Here is a 15,264-nt window from a genome sequence, read left to right on the forward strand (position 1 = left end):
ATGTTTTCTAATTTTTAAATTTTATTTCACTGTTAGTGAGCTGAACTGGTATACTGGGGCTTCAGCAAGCACTGATGTAAGGAGGCAATGGCTGGAGTTCGCTTACCCCATCTGTAACAGCAAGCTCTTAGGCTAGTTTAATTCATCTCACATAACTTCACCCATAGAAAGTGTTATGTTATTAGATGATATAAGTTCTTACTTAACTTGGGTTTTCTTTTCTTTAGAGAGCAGAGGCAAAAAGAAGCAAGCAAAATGTCGGTTAACAGTTTTCCAAAAGATAGGGATTACAGAAGAGAGGTGATGCAGGCGACAGCTGCCAGTGGGTTTGCCAGTGGAAGTATGTGGTTTTTTTACAGTAACATATTCTTGCCTTGTTTGCATTACTGTTTTCTTTTCCAGACTTAAAAAGAGAAAATAAAAAAATCCTTTCCTTAGCTGTTTTTTCTCACCTTTTTATGTAAAAAGGCCAAAGTGGATAGCACAGGCAGTTCTCACAAATGTTGTTTCTTAAAATAACTTTGAGCTTTTACTGGTACAACACTTGCTTAATGCTTTTCATGGTACTCGTTTTTGCAGCTTTTACTGCCTAATTTAACTATCCTTATAAGTAGTTATTGAAACAACTGACACAGTTCATGATATAGTTGAACTGTTGTGATCATTGAGACCTGTCAATGTCATACTCTGAGCTTCAAAATAGAGAAGCTTCTAAAAGCTTGATTCACATCTGAAAATAATAAGCTAATTTAATGGATTATGACATCACAGGTTTCAGAGGCTTGTATCCATTATTGAAAGCATATTTTTACCATGCCAATACTCTTCACAAAGCCTTTCCTGGACAATGAATTTCTGTTACTTGGAATTTTTTTTCCCCGATAATTAGCTTTAATCTTTGTCAGGTTTTTTCTGAGAAATAGTTGTACTGTGACATTCTTTCTGTATGCTGATGTGGTTTGGGTGAATTTGTAGCATAGTTCTCAGGGTGGTTTGAAAGTAGAAGCCAAAGTATTTACCTTCCCCCTGGCCTCAGAGATGTATAAAGGGCTATTTTTCTGAGTACGCTGAAACATACTGCATATGCTAAAACATGCTGTATGCTACAGAAATAGAGCAGAAATGCATATTGCAGTTACTATTTGTTTTGTGACAGGTAAAAATCTAGGAATCAGTAAAAAGAATTAGTCTATATTTTCTTGGTATGTTCCCTGTGTAGCATATTTTAAAGTCTATGATCATGTGGCAAATGCAGATTAGTCACTCATTTAATATATAGTTGTCTTGAATTAATTCAACTGAAAGTAAATTCTTTGTAGTAGTACTCAAGTAACTTGCAGTGGAATTCTTTGAAGGCTTGAATATGAAACTATTAAATTATACTCGATGTCCAGGATTTTCAATGAACAAAAGAAAAATGGCACAAATTATCTCTTCACACTAAAAAAATAAGATGGAAATAATAGATTTTGATTTAGATTTTTTAGGCGACTTCAAAAGTTAACTTGACTGTAACGCTCGTTATAAAGCAGCCTTTCATCAAAACACAGTGCTTAAACGGAACTCTAAATCAAGCAAAGGTCAGAGAAAATGCATTTTGTCAGTGAGTAAAATTAAATTTTGCCTTTTTTGATGCTGATCTACTTGAGGCTTTTTTAATCGTAAGAAGTTCAATCAGCTCTAGTTGTTGATGTGCAGCTGTATTAATCAAAGTCATTGCAATCTTAGACAAGTTTCTAATTTAATTTTTTTTTCTTATTGCAACATTACTTGGGGAATCCTGAAAAAAGTGGAAGACAAGCATTCCGGTGACGCCAGCAGTATGCTCCCACAGAATATTTTATCTCAAACAAGCAGGCACAATGACAGAGACTACAGACTGCCAAGAGCAGAGACTCACAGTAGTTCTACTCCAGTACAGCATCCCATCAAACCAGTGGTTCATCCAACTGCTACCCCAAGCACTGTTCCTCCTAGTCCATTTTCTCTACAATCTGATCACCAGCCAAAGAAATCCTTTGATGCTAATGGAGCATCTACTTTATCAAAACTGCCTACACCCACATCTTCCATCCCTGCACAGAAAACGGAGAGAAAAGGTACGTCTAATGAAATTCCTTCTAGTATTTAAGATGATGCATTGTATTTGCGTTGCTTGTTCAAAGTATGTTAGTTCTAGAATTCAAAGATATTTTTCCTGTTGATTGTGTGTGCTTAGAACCGGATTACTGTTTTGATGTGTTTATTTCCCCTTAAACCATGTTTGCTATATCTTGCACAGCTTCAAATTGACACTGCAATATTTGCTGTTTACTGGCTTATTCTGTAAATTCCAAATGATAATTTAAAAGACACATTTTAGTAGGACGTAGTTTAATTTTTGTCCTCTCTCATGGTATTTTGGATCTTTGCCATTATTCGAGTTCCTAACATAGTGTAGTTACACCACTTGAAAGTAATTTTGGACCATTATATTTTATGAACTGCTGTTACTGTTTGGAATGCCAGTGTCAAACTTTTCAGTAAATGCAAGTGCAATTCTTAGAGAAAGCAACAGTTTTCTACATGTCTGTAACAGCTACTCTTTTGTTCCGATCTGTGTCTTGTGATACACTGGATCTTAAGTTCTAAAGCTGCTGAAAGTTTGTATTTCTGTATAATATGTACCAGAAACATTCAGAGTCATCAAGCGAAGGACTTTACTGTGTGGTGTTTGTGACTCTTCAAAAAGTCTATATTTTAATGGGATTTACTTTGTCATTAGGGAAGAAGAGCTCAAGAAGATTGTGAGAATGGAGATGTGTGTTATTGGTGATAGCATGATACTTTGGTATAGTCCTGAAGAAGTAGCACTGTATAAGCAAATTCTATTTTGGGGTCTGTGGGAGGGAGAAACATAATTTTTAATAAATGTCTGGCTTTAATTTAAAATATTGCTTAATTAGTATTACACTGAATTAGTTTTTGAGAGATGGCTTGCTGCCCTGTTGATATTTGCAAGTCTGTCTAGTTGCAGAAGAATTGTGCAATGCTGAAAAGACCAAAAAGACTCGGATCTGACACTGGTCTTTTACTCTGCATTTGCTTTACTGCCTTCCATTTTTCTTTATTAAAGAATTCCGTCTTTTACACAGAGATAAGTGCACTTGGCCATCCAAAGTATCAAAACAATACCATACACTGGGAAATACTGCAACATAAGAAAATTGTGCATGTAAAGAAATTTTGTATGTTTTTCTTGCAATTTTTACATGGCCTGGTACACGAACGTTGACTCTAAACTACAGAGGAACAGAAGACTTTCAGCGAGCCTTTTTGTGTTCAACACAGTAAAGCAAGAAGTAAGGCGTACTAGTTTACTTACACATGGTTCTTGTACTGAATAGCGTAATTACCTGCTTCTGTTCAGTCTCTGTTTTGACTGCAGCTTGATGCACTTTTAAACAAAACAGTGCAAAACATCCACGTCAAGTGTTATCTCCTTTAGCGTATTCTCTCTTATTTTCATTACTATCTTTAAAATATACTTAAAGAAAACCCTGAACTCTTACTCAGTTCTGGCATGTACTTGATTCCTGTTTGGTGTGTGATCAGACTTCAAACTGGATATATTCTTTCCCTGCTTTACTGCATACTTGTATTGGTTGCTTCCACTTAAATTGAGCAACTGAATCTTACTGCAGTAGGAGGAATTTCCCACTGACAATGGCTACAAATGTTGGCAGGGAGTCCTAGTATTTCTTAAATATAACATTAATTTGAGAACATACAGTTGAGTATGGATAGCAAAAATGATCGCAAAGGGCGGTCTTGACACTATAAATCTTTCTTTACAATCGGTGTTACTGTGGATGGTTCCATATTAAATAATCCCTTGATTTCTGTATTCCTATGTAGGAGTTTTAAGTTTATATGAGTTAAATGTATAGATTCTCTGTTATACTCTTGCTTCATTGATATAAGTGTTTCATGGCACACTTTGTTGTGCGCAAATATAATACTCTCTGAGCTTCAGACAGGGTGGATTACAGAAAATTAGTAAGTAATTGAAGAACTAAGTTAGATGAATGTTAGGTTTGAGAGACTTATTCTAGAAAATGTGAGTTTTCACATGTTGCTTGAATACCCCTCTTACAGAAACAAAAAACTCAGTGCAGCTTATATTATGATAAGAGATCATTTAAAATGATTATTCTTGCTTTTTTTCTGGTTTTGGGCATGTTGGACCTTTTGGTTTTTTAAAGAAATTTGACCAGTATAATTTCTGTAGCATTTTATGCATCTACATTTGAAAGAAGGGAGGGAAGCAGTGCTGTACATAGGGGTGGTTTTGGATAGTTTGCTTCTGTTACTCATTTTCCCACAGGTGACAGTGAACCTGTAGTACTATAGGTACGCAGTGTTTAAAAGTGTTAGTTTGTAGCTGTTACACAAAATGAAAAAAAGAAAATGTCCTGAGACACACAATCTTCTAAAAGTATCTTTGTAAAATTGGAAAATAGTTTGAGGGGGTTATTTTTACATTAATAAAGCAAATGGACTTTGATCTTTTTCTGTTTGCTAGCTGTGCCATCCCTCTCCCTTTCTAAAGGAGGTAAAGCTGTATTTTTTGCTTATAAAAATAGCTTGGTCCAAATGACTGAATAGTATGTGCAATAGTCCTTGCCTAAATGAATTCTTGCTTTTTGTCAATGTGTTGCTGGCAGCCTTATGCCAGCATATATGTACCACTGTTTTAATAGTTCTGTTCTTAGCGTGTATTTTTAAATGCAGTTAATAGTTGTGAAAAACAAAACAACAGAAAACCACAAAAACCAACAACAACACTTTTTTCAGCTCAATCTCTTTTGCTGCAGGGGTATGTTGTAGTCCCACAAGGAGATTGAATAAAATCCCTGGCTGAACTATAGCTCAGCTGTTAGCGGTAGTCCTCTGCCCTCAATGGCTGGCAGTAGTGGAGAGTTCCTGGGGAACTATTTGACCTCTACCCTTGGGTTTGAATGTTCCAGTCAGAATCTGCTGCTTCTGTTTGTGCTCACTGTGAGTGCTTTATGCAGGTAAAGTGTGGGGTTGCTTTTCCTACTTTTTGGCTGCTTTATCCGTAGGGCACATCACATTTTCCTATTTCTAATTTAGTTACTGAATCAAATGTTGTATTGTCTGTATCTTAACAGTGTGTCTGTCTGTAAGATACTTCTCACACCTTTCCTCCAAGTCCTATCAGGCAGCACTTCTGTTTCTAGTGCAGCAATACTCTGAAATTTTTCTGAGAGAACTTGGCAAGCTGGCCACTGCAATGCTGGGTGTGTTGTGACCCTGATACTGACAGACTGAAGTGATTGGTCAGTGACAGCCGAGCTTCCTCCTTATCCTTTTCTCGCCCCTGTGGTTTTCTTACTTGTAACACTTGCTAGTCTTTAGCAGTCAGTTATTAACATTGCCCCTGGTATCGTTGCATCTTCTTCGGCTGAGTTTTGCAGTTTTAAGTGTATTACTCAATTAATAGAGTGGTTAGAAAAAAATTACACTAGTGAGACTGTTAGAGGTTTCTTCCTGTACTTTATACTTGCTTGCTGAGCATTGCTGTTACGTTTATTTTGGCAGCAGAGACAAAATATGAAAATTCAGTTTTAATATTGTAGTAATCCAAATGTGAAAAATAAGGAAATTTTTTTTTGTATTTTAGAGGATTTGAGCATATTTGAGAACCCAGTTACTGTTGCTGCCATAGTTTCATTTGGCCAAATGCGTATACAAAATGCATTGCTTTTAAATATTTATATTTTTTGGTGTGGCTTAAGGTCCTTAATAGATCAGAACTGAACTACGTTAAAAAGCTATATGTGACTGTCACTGCTCAGAGAACCTACCTGGTGGACTATACAGTTAAGGTACTTCAGCACAGATGAATGTGTTATGATTCTTAATCATTAGTAGTAAACCAAGCAGTTTAATTAGACATTCTAGGTGGTGATTGTTTAATCAGTATAGCAGAGGTGAGGTTTATGGGGCAATAAGGCACTGAATTCTGAAAATTTTGTAATGCAGTTTTCCTCCCACAGAGAGCATGCTGTGAGAGCACATGTGCATGACTGTTGCTAGCAGAGCAAAGATACAACTCAAGCTCCCAATAGAGTGATTGAGTAATATTGTAGTGTTGAATTTGATGCATTGTGATTTTTTTTATGCCATTAAAAACAAAAACATCAGTAGTAAAAGTTATTGGAACAGTCAAGGGGGTCACACTGATGATTTGGGAATTATCTAGTCAACAATAAGTGGGTATTACCCACTTATTATTACCCACTTATTATTTAATGACATTCCATGTCATTAAAATCTCTGAAATAAATAATTTGTCCATATACGCAGCAGATAAGAGCAAGCTATATATAGCAATTTTTTAAAGCTACTCTTTGTATAGAGAGTACTAGTGTGTTAGTTGTCAGGAGGACTGTGAAGGAGGTTATTGCACAAAAAATGTGTTTCTGCTTTTTGGTTTTTTCTTCCCTACTCAGTCCTCTGTCACACTAACATGTCTGAATAACAGCACACCGTGGGAGAGAAGGGAGTGAGCAAGTACTAGGAACAGGTACTTAAACGACTCCAGCAGGTAGAACGGGGTGACTGAAGCACGACAGAGGAGCGGGAGTGTTGGTGTCGAGAGCTCCTTGAACTAGAGTAGCTGAACAGTCAAAAGATTTAATTTTTCACCCCCCTGCATGAAACCTAGTCTGAATAACTTTAACTGTGACATACTAAGCTGAGAATTGCCTTTCAGAATGAGATTTACTAGCGGATCAGCTGTTTGTTTAGGAGCAAAGCTCATGTCATGAGGAGCAGAGACTAGTAACAGCAAGGTTCAGCAGCCTTTTAAGATACTGCCTCAAACTCCGAGAAGCTAAGCTTTTGCCTTCTTGTATCTAGGTTTTAATTGAAGAACATTGTAGCACAACTGCTGAACATGAACTGTGGTATTTTTTCTGAAAAGGTTACTTGGCCTTTTTATTAAAAAAATCTGCACTGCTTGGAAATACGCAGTGTGATGTTTCCATTCTGACTTGACATGATGTTCCTGGGGCAAGCAATAGCCTCCAGTTCAGATACCTCTTTGGGAAACCGACAACAAAGATGCACCTTTGTCATACAGGTTCTTGTCATAGAGAATACTGCCTGGTAACTCGGACTTCTTTTTGCCCAAAAGATGTGATCGCAGGTCACACTCCAGCAGAGTAGGTTATGAATAGAAACTTGAGACTTTCATGATAGTAGCTGAAATTTGATGTGAGGTTGAGGGTCATTTGCATAGCATTTGTACGGAAATTGGTGTTGACAATGAAGAGGCTGCAGAGTTGCCCTGTCCAATAGCAGGCAACTTCAGTCATAGCCTAAGGCTTCTGCAGGCCTTGCAGCTTAGTTCATCTTTTCTTTAAGAATATTTTTTGTATGAGACACAGGCCAAATTTGCGTTTTCTGTTGTAGGTTCAAAATTAGTCTGATATATTAATGGTTCAGATTAGGTTTATGAATGACTGCTGTGTAATCAAAAGCCTTATTTTGCAATAATATGGTAGCTGGATTGTTAATGAACCTGAACTTACGTTGGCACTGGTCTCTACACCTGTGTATCAGAGTTGTAAAACTAAAGGACTTAGATTTTTAAAGATATTTAACATTTCTCTGTATACTGTGTTCATTTTGACTGTGTTTCATTGATGGTTGAAGCTTCAAATGCATTTAAGAATTACAGGACTGTATAAATATTTTTTTTTAAATCCTAGTAAATGTTTTATAAAGTGGGAAACAGTGTTTAAATGATGAAAAGTAAATTTAACCTTGTGGCAAAACACACAACGGAACAGTCTCAAAGCAGATCAGAAAAGGGGAATTACGGAGGAAAAAGAGGGAGGGAGAAGTTTCTGCTTCTATTTGTGGAAAAAGCAGGGGAAACATACACACCCCAGTAAGTGATATCTGAGGATTTTTGTGTAAAAGAAGAGTTTTGACTAGCTGTGCTAACTTCAAAGGTGAAACTCACAAGTTCCATATAGCATCATAAATTAAATCTGTTTTAAACCTTTGTAAGTATATTATACAAAAGTGGATGATCAGTCATAAAGATGTATTTTTTCATGTTGGTTCTGTAATGTTAACCATCTCAAAAGATTGGAATGTTAGCGTTCGATACCGTCATTTTTTCACATCATTTTCTCTAGGGGTCTAGTCTGGGTGATTGTACAAAAAATATCTTTCATAGATATATTTTAACACACAATTAAAATACCTGCAATAATACAGCTACAGAATAGCGTTTTCATATTGTCTAAAAAAATTAACTGGACTGCGTTGTTTTGATGTAATTCAGTTTGCATTTTTGTAACAGAGAAGCTCACCCAAACTGAAGTACTTTTACAGACCTCTTGGAATTCAGTGGTTTTGTATTACATATTTTGAGTCCTTTTATTCAAGGAATGAGTAAATACCCAGAACTGGTCTTGAGGTTTGTCTTCACTGTTAGCTTGAGTTTGCTTTTGATTCACTTTATTTTGTGTTCAAAACTGCAGCATGGGTGAAAAATACTTTCAGCTGTTTGGTATGGTGGTGTGGTTTGAAGTTCAGGTATTGCTTCTGCGAATTAATAATATAGTAGTTTGATGCTTCTTTACTTAAAATAACAATCTAACTGTGAAGACAAGCCTAACTACATAAAACATGTTTTGAAATTAGTGCTGGCAGTTGCTTAGTATATTTTTTTTCCTGTTTTGTTTGGATCTGTTTTGGTTTTTTGGTAAGGTTCTCAAAACTGTAGGGTAGGAGACTTGTACATATAACTACTAACATGCCCCATTGTGCTTAATTCCCTTGCTTTTGTCTGCCAGTGTGTCTTGTTGTCCGTATTTGGACTGTGACAGATCCAAACTCAATTTCAACTTTACATGTTTTTGTTTAGTAGGATAAGATTCTTGTTTGCTTGATATGTCTTGACTTGCAGTTTTCTTAGTAAGTTTACTCTGAACGCCATAATGTAAGATTTTGTATGTAATACTTGTATAACAGAGACTTTTACTAATGACTTACTGTTTTAAGGGGGGGGCTAATACTTAATCAGCTGTCCTAGTCATGCATTACTGAAAACCATATAAAAATTTTGTAACTGCTTTTTTGCCCTCTTCAGTCTTTGTAACAATTCTTGTCCCTCTGTAAGGCCGTCTTACGAAAGCTCCTGGCCAAATGACCAGGTCCTGTTGCAGATATATTGAAAGCCATCCTGGAGGAGCTTGTGACTAGATAAGGCTGCCTCTTTTTTTTAGAAGTTTTCCTGAAACATTGAAATATGTCTGTGTACCCTGGCTGTTGCATCCTTGCAAGCTGTCAAATTTGGATTCTTCAGTGGTTTTTTTTTCTGGTTTAGATTTATCAGCTACTTGACTGGAAAAGGTTTTTTTAGAGTATTTGTGACCTGTTATGAACTATTTCTGCTGTAACTGCATGGAAGCAGAAGTCCCCTTTCTTTTTACTGAGATTTCTGAGCTCCTTTGATTTACATATTGATAGTCACTTCAGGAATTTTTTTATTTTTTATAGGGTTCTTCTCTAAATTAGTCTCACAAGTTGCAATTAAGGCCGTCAGAAAACAAAAGCTTTTAGAAATTTTATAACACTTTATTCTTACATAGTAAAACAAAAGCTTTTCATTTTTCTTCTGTACTAAAAGTCAGCCACCTCTTACCGTGACCATCTCGCCAAAGAAAAAAAAAAATCAAACATACCTTTAAAGAGTTTCCCAGCCAGTCATTTTAGCTTTCATTTGTATTTTTGCCTGAAATGTGGAATATCCAGCTTTTGACATTCTCTGCCTGTGTGAGGTGGGTTTTAAACCGAGGTGTTCAGTATTATGGGCAAGCATCCTGGGTGAGATCTTGGATCCATATCCATCTTTCCAATCCTCATCCAACCTGTTGAATGCTATAGAGGCATTAGTCTTGACTGAATTTGGGGACAGACATCTCTCCTGGGTTTTTGGGATTGAGAGAAGGGGAAGCTAAAATTGAAATCTAGTGGTCCAGGCTTCTTAAAGGAAGGATATTTGAAGTAACTGATAGTAAACCTATAGCAAGTTAAAATACTTTCAGTACAGGAATTTCTCATGGTACTGGAATGGAGTAGAAACTTTAATGTTAACCGGCAGTCAAATTTAAAATGAATTAAATAACTCAGATTAATTAGAACAAATTGCCATACAGTATAATTGATGTTAAGTACTAAGCAATTCTGAGGATAATAAGTGTTGATATTTGCAAAAAAATTAGATTAATAAAATAAAGGATATAGGTCTTGATGCTTCAGGAGAAGTTTGAAATTAATTATGGGCAGATATATTTTTAGATGATTTTCCATTCTCCTGTGGGGATGTTAATGGCTCTTGTTTTACTGTTTCTAGTACAGCTCATTAGCCTGTCTGAATCCTGAGCAATGTAGTTGGATTGCATATAATAGACTTGGTCTTTATTTTGTAGCTTCTTGCAGTCTGGTCTCTGAATAAATGAAGTATGGTTTATACCCTCCCCTCAAATTTGACATATTAGCCAACCTGTAAAGTCCATGGACTATAAGGTTTATGTTCATAGTATATTTTCCAAAGGGAGATTGGAATCATGGGTTAAAAATGTAGAATATGAGCATATGCGCAGTAAAAGAAACAAATCTCTAAGGAATTTTTGGCCCATGTTTTCCAAAACAATTAGGGGAAGAAAATTCCCGTTTGTAATACTGGCAGGTTTCAGTCCAATACCTTGAAGTGGAGAGATTTTTTTGTGTGTGTTCCTAAAAAACGTTAGGTTCAACAGCCTAAATTACACTAGATAAAAAAGATCTTTGACTTTTGTTACATTGATTATTTTTCTTGTAACAATAGTTAATCATTTGATCTTAATACGAATATTGTACTAGTGAAATTTGTCAGGTTATATTGGGGAAAATGAAAATTACTGTCTCTTCTGTTCAGAGTCTGCATCTGTGGACAAGTCTGTATCCCATTCTTGCACAACTCCTTCTACATCTTCTGCTTCTGGACTGAATCCAACTTCTGCGCCTGCTTCATCTGCTCCTACAGTTCCTGTCTCGCCTGTCCCACAATCACCAATTCCTCCGTTACTTCAGGACCCAAATCTCCTTCGACAGCTGCTGCCTGCTCTGCAAGCCACCTTGCAGCTTAATAATTCTAGCGTAGATATATCCAAAATCAATGAAGGTAAGGATTCTTTAAAGTTGATGTAATCTCTTATTTACACACATTGGTATATTATTGGACACTAAGCTGTAGTAAATGCAAGCCTTGCTTTAAATGAAAGGTTGAAAAAATGAAACCCTAGATAAAGTGGTGATTGTTTTTGTTTCGTTGTTTTGGTTTTTTGGGTTGTTTTTTGTTTTGTGTGGGTTTTTTTTGTTTTGGTGTGTTTGTTTTTTTGTTTTGTTTTGTTTTTTTTTTCTGTTAAAACTTTTTAAATTAGCCAAGTAATATTTAAGGTCGGTAGGCTAAGAAATGCTGATGTATGTTAATGGTCTAATTGAGTTTGGTGACTTAATTGCTGTATCAGCATTCATCTGGTGCACAAAATTTAGGGCTTTTTGTTATATTGTTTCACGCAATGTTTTTTGTTTTCTGTATTTTGTTCTCCATGCTAATAATAGGTGTTTGCAAATACTGAAACTTCTAGGGGTTCTTAAATCTTGTTGCCTATCAACTTTTTTTCTTTAACAGAACACATTAGCCTCTCTGAATAAAGATAGCATGTCAGTAATTTGGCTAGGAAGCTAAATTTTGTGTAGGTAATCTGTGTATCCCTTAGAATTTTGTCGCATTGGCCTAGTTTATTGGAAGAAACAATAGAACTAGCTATAGTGCCTTTCGCTGCAAGAACAGATAGAGTTGATTCATTTTTGAATGCATTTTTATCTAATGTGGTGTCTGCATGTGGCAGGTTACTGATGAAGAAAGTGGTGTGGGATATTTGTTTGCTTCTTTGAACTTCTTGTACACTGATCACCAATTTAAATAGGAAGCAAAACATTTACATGTAGTGCCCAGAGTTAATTATGTTTGACTTCTTAGAAGTGCAAACCATGAAAGTCAAATAGTAAAATGCTTTACTACTATGTATATTACGATTATTTGTAAGGAAAAGCTGTCAATTGCCTTCCTTTTAATCAGCAAATATTATGGCTTCATTCAGTACTAATAGGTGAGTTGGTTACTTTTTTTCTCCTGTGCAGGGAGAAGCTTTTAAAATGGTAGTGCACTGAGTTGGACTAAAAACGTAGGAGTATCGTGGCTGGTTGTGCTAAAAAATGAAAGGTCCAATCAAGACTCCAATTGTATTGTATTAGAAAGCTGCCAATTTAAGTTCCCAGTCATTTTCTCTTGCCATGTCTGAGTAATAGCTGTGTCTGTCTTGGAACAAGAGTATTTAGTATTGTTCTGACAGCATGGGGGCCTGGCTGGCAGGTCCACGTGGGCAGAGTGACTTCACATGGCACAGCAGGACTGCCCTTACTGTGCACATGATGCAGTTATTTTGTGTTAGTGCTGGCGAGTCAGTTTTTTCACCCTTGTGCATGGGTGCTGTATGTTCAGGAAGCATCCCACAGAGCCTGTAGACCTTTTTGAAAAGATTAGTTCAGAAGCTGGGTCTCAATGGCTCATACTGTAAGATGTTCTTCCTTTGTAGTGCAGTTTTAAAACAGTTGACTGAAAATTATTAATTTTTTACTGTGAGGGGCGAGGGGACACACGCAATGGACAGGACAGCTAAAGCCAGAACAAATAAGCTATATTTGGTGGTTGTTGGGTTTTGGTTTGTTGGTTTTCGTGTTTTCTGTTTTTTTTAACCTAGTGTCTGGATTTTCAACTTGAAAGATCTTTTCTTTTTCCTTGAACAGGCATTCTTTCCACCCGCCCTTCCCATCTCTTTTAGTGAGTTCAAGTGATACTCCTTTTTTGCCCTTTTTTTTAAAATTTATTGTAGTTTAAAAAAAACCCCTACACATTCTGCATACTAAAAAGAACCAAATTGAACAAATGTTCTTTTTATGTGTGCAATTATATTATTGATCCATAAGGTCAAGCCGAAGCGTTAAAGTTATTTTCTAAAAATTTTTTTAGCGTGTGTCTCAAAGATAAAACTACTAAATAAAGGACTTGGTAAGACATGCCAAGCATTCATGTATTGAATTCAAAAATAGTTCAGTTGGCTCTTTGGTCTGTTGTGGATATGGGAGCAAAATCAGAAAGAAAATGCAGCTTAAATGTATTTAGCCAGTTTGAACATTTTAAAGCGATGTTCTAGAATTGCCAGTAAAACACTGTTTGTTTTTAGTTCTAACAGCAGCTGTGACACAAGCCTCTCTGCAGTCTATACTCCATAAAATTCTTACTGCTGGACCATCTGCTTTCAATATCACTTCCCTAATTTCTCAAGCTGCACAACTGTCTACGCAAGGTATTCAGAGTCATCTTTTCACTTATGTAAAATTGTTATATTGCATTTTATGAAAGCTGATACAACTGAAACTTGCAGAAGTCGCCTCTTGTCATATCTTTGGCCATCTGGTGTGGAGGATGTTGAATGACTTCTTTTTCCAAAGATAGGATAAGAAATTGTTACTTGGGGAGCAGGAAGCTGACACACAACTCAGTAAATGTGCTTCTCTGTCTCACCTTTTGGGATTTTCTTTGTATGTTAACTAACTCTATATAAGTAATGTGAAATATGTGCAAGACCCTCTCAATTTATTCTGAACCTTAATTAGACATTACTTAATGCTCAATATAAATCATAACTCTTCCTAGTTGAATATCCCTTTTTTGAAATATTGTGCAACTGTGACTCTTGGGGGAGGCCTTAAATTCTTTTAAAAAGTTCATTCTATCTGCTGGGGCTTTTTGGTAGTTTTCGGTAAATAGTATTTTTCAACTTCCAGGCAAGATATTCCTGCAGGTATCTTCGATACGTTCTAGTTTGTAACTTAATAAAGCTAAAAACTTAACAGGACTGCATTTATTGTTCTAGTTTATTGAGGAGGTAAGCAGTATTATGCTAATGCTAATTTTTAACCAGTAGTTAAAACATGGGCAGGGGACTGTTGGTAGATTCCTAGAATGGGGGAATAGGTTTCTAGATAAACTGTTCATGAATTCTTCCAGTTAAATTGAGTTAAGCACTCTAAAATAGGAGTGACAAATGAAACTGAATTAGTCTCTTCATGTGTAAAAAGCATTGCATGATAGCTTCTTCTTTCCCCCCCTCCTCAAGTTTTAGAAGTGGAGGGTTTGGGGAAAATACAGTTCTGTAGTTAGGACTGTTGTTGAACATTTGATTGTTCTAGTAGTTTACCCCCCGCCCCCAACCATCTCAAAGTATCTTGGTATATTATCTAATACAGCATACTGCAAAGTACCAAAAGAAAATGTAGTTCACATTTAAGGCAGTATATGGTTTTATTAAAAACAATCTTTTTTTTTTCCTTTTCTTTACAGCTCAGCCATCTAATCAGTCTCCAATGTCTTTAACATCTGATGCCTCATCACCAAGATCATACGTATCTCCAAGAATAAGCACGCCTCAGACTAACACCGTTCCACTTAAACCTTTGATGACTACGCCGCCGGTATCATCACAGCAGAAGGTAAGCTCCTTTTGATTTGTGCCATATTGTAGTAAGGAACTGTTATAGGTAGTATTAAGTATTGCTGCTATATATCCGTGTGCTAGAAGTTATATATAGGATGATAAAGCATGTATGTTATCTTTCCCAATAGAAACAGAAACAACTGGAAGCAACTGCTTGGCTGTATTTTAGCAGTACAACTCTAACATGGAATTCTAGTACAGTTTTCTACTCTTGAAGAAAATCTTGTGCTTGCCTCAGATGCTGTCTGGAGATATTACCAAGATACCAGTATTTTAATATATTTAAATGGGAACAAAAATTTATTCCAAAGGCAACAGCTGCTATAGTTCTCTGGACTTAGCCAAGGGAAGATTTTTAGAATGGGAGAGAAATTCTTGGGGAACTTGAATTGATGTAGTCTCAAATTTGGTTTAGAAGTGTTCTCAGTGTTTATAAGGTCAATATCACTATGTCCCTTTCCCTTCATTCCCCCTCACTCCCAGTAATTCAGAATTCCTTAATTGGATCAGTGACTAGGAAACATTAATTGAAGCTAACATATAAGCTCCTAAGGTTCTTCCTAAGGATGAAGTA

The 15,264-nt window shown here is 36.2% G+C and overlaps 1 protein-coding gene across 7 annotated transcripts in view; it reads left to right on the plus strand.

The window, feature by feature from the left end:
* WAC (WW domain containing adaptor with coiled-coil) overlaps positions 1-15,264 on the plus strand; it is a 59,904-nt gene that overhangs the window by 26,658 nt on the left and 17,982 nt on the right. For 4 of the 7 annotated variants that reach the window (XM_064444871.1, XM_064444872.1, XM_064444873.1 and 1 more), the window contains 6 exons: positions 228-340; positions 1,791-2,099; positions 3,288-3,341; positions 11,006-11,251; positions 13,377-13,499; positions 14,537-14,685. In XM_064444871.1, the coding sequence (XP_064300941.1) occupies positions 228-340; positions 1,791-2,099; positions 3,288-3,341; positions 11,006-11,251; positions 13,377-13,499; positions 14,537-14,685 (994 nt within the window). The remainder of the gene's footprint in view (positions 1-227; positions 341-1,790; positions 2,100-3,287; positions 3,342-11,005; positions 11,252-13,376; positions 13,500-14,536; positions 14,686-15,264) is intronic. The other 3 variants (XM_064444874.1, XM_064444877.1, XM_064444875.1) reach the window with 1 other exon arrangement.

Source organism: Phalacrocorax carbo, chromosome 2 (assembly GCF_963921805.1).
Source record: "Phalacrocorax carbo chromosome 2, bPhaCar2.1, whole genome shotgun sequence".
Classification (NCBI taxonomy): Eukaryota; Metazoa; Chordata; class Aves; order Suliformes; family Phalacrocoracidae; genus Phalacrocorax; species Phalacrocorax carbo.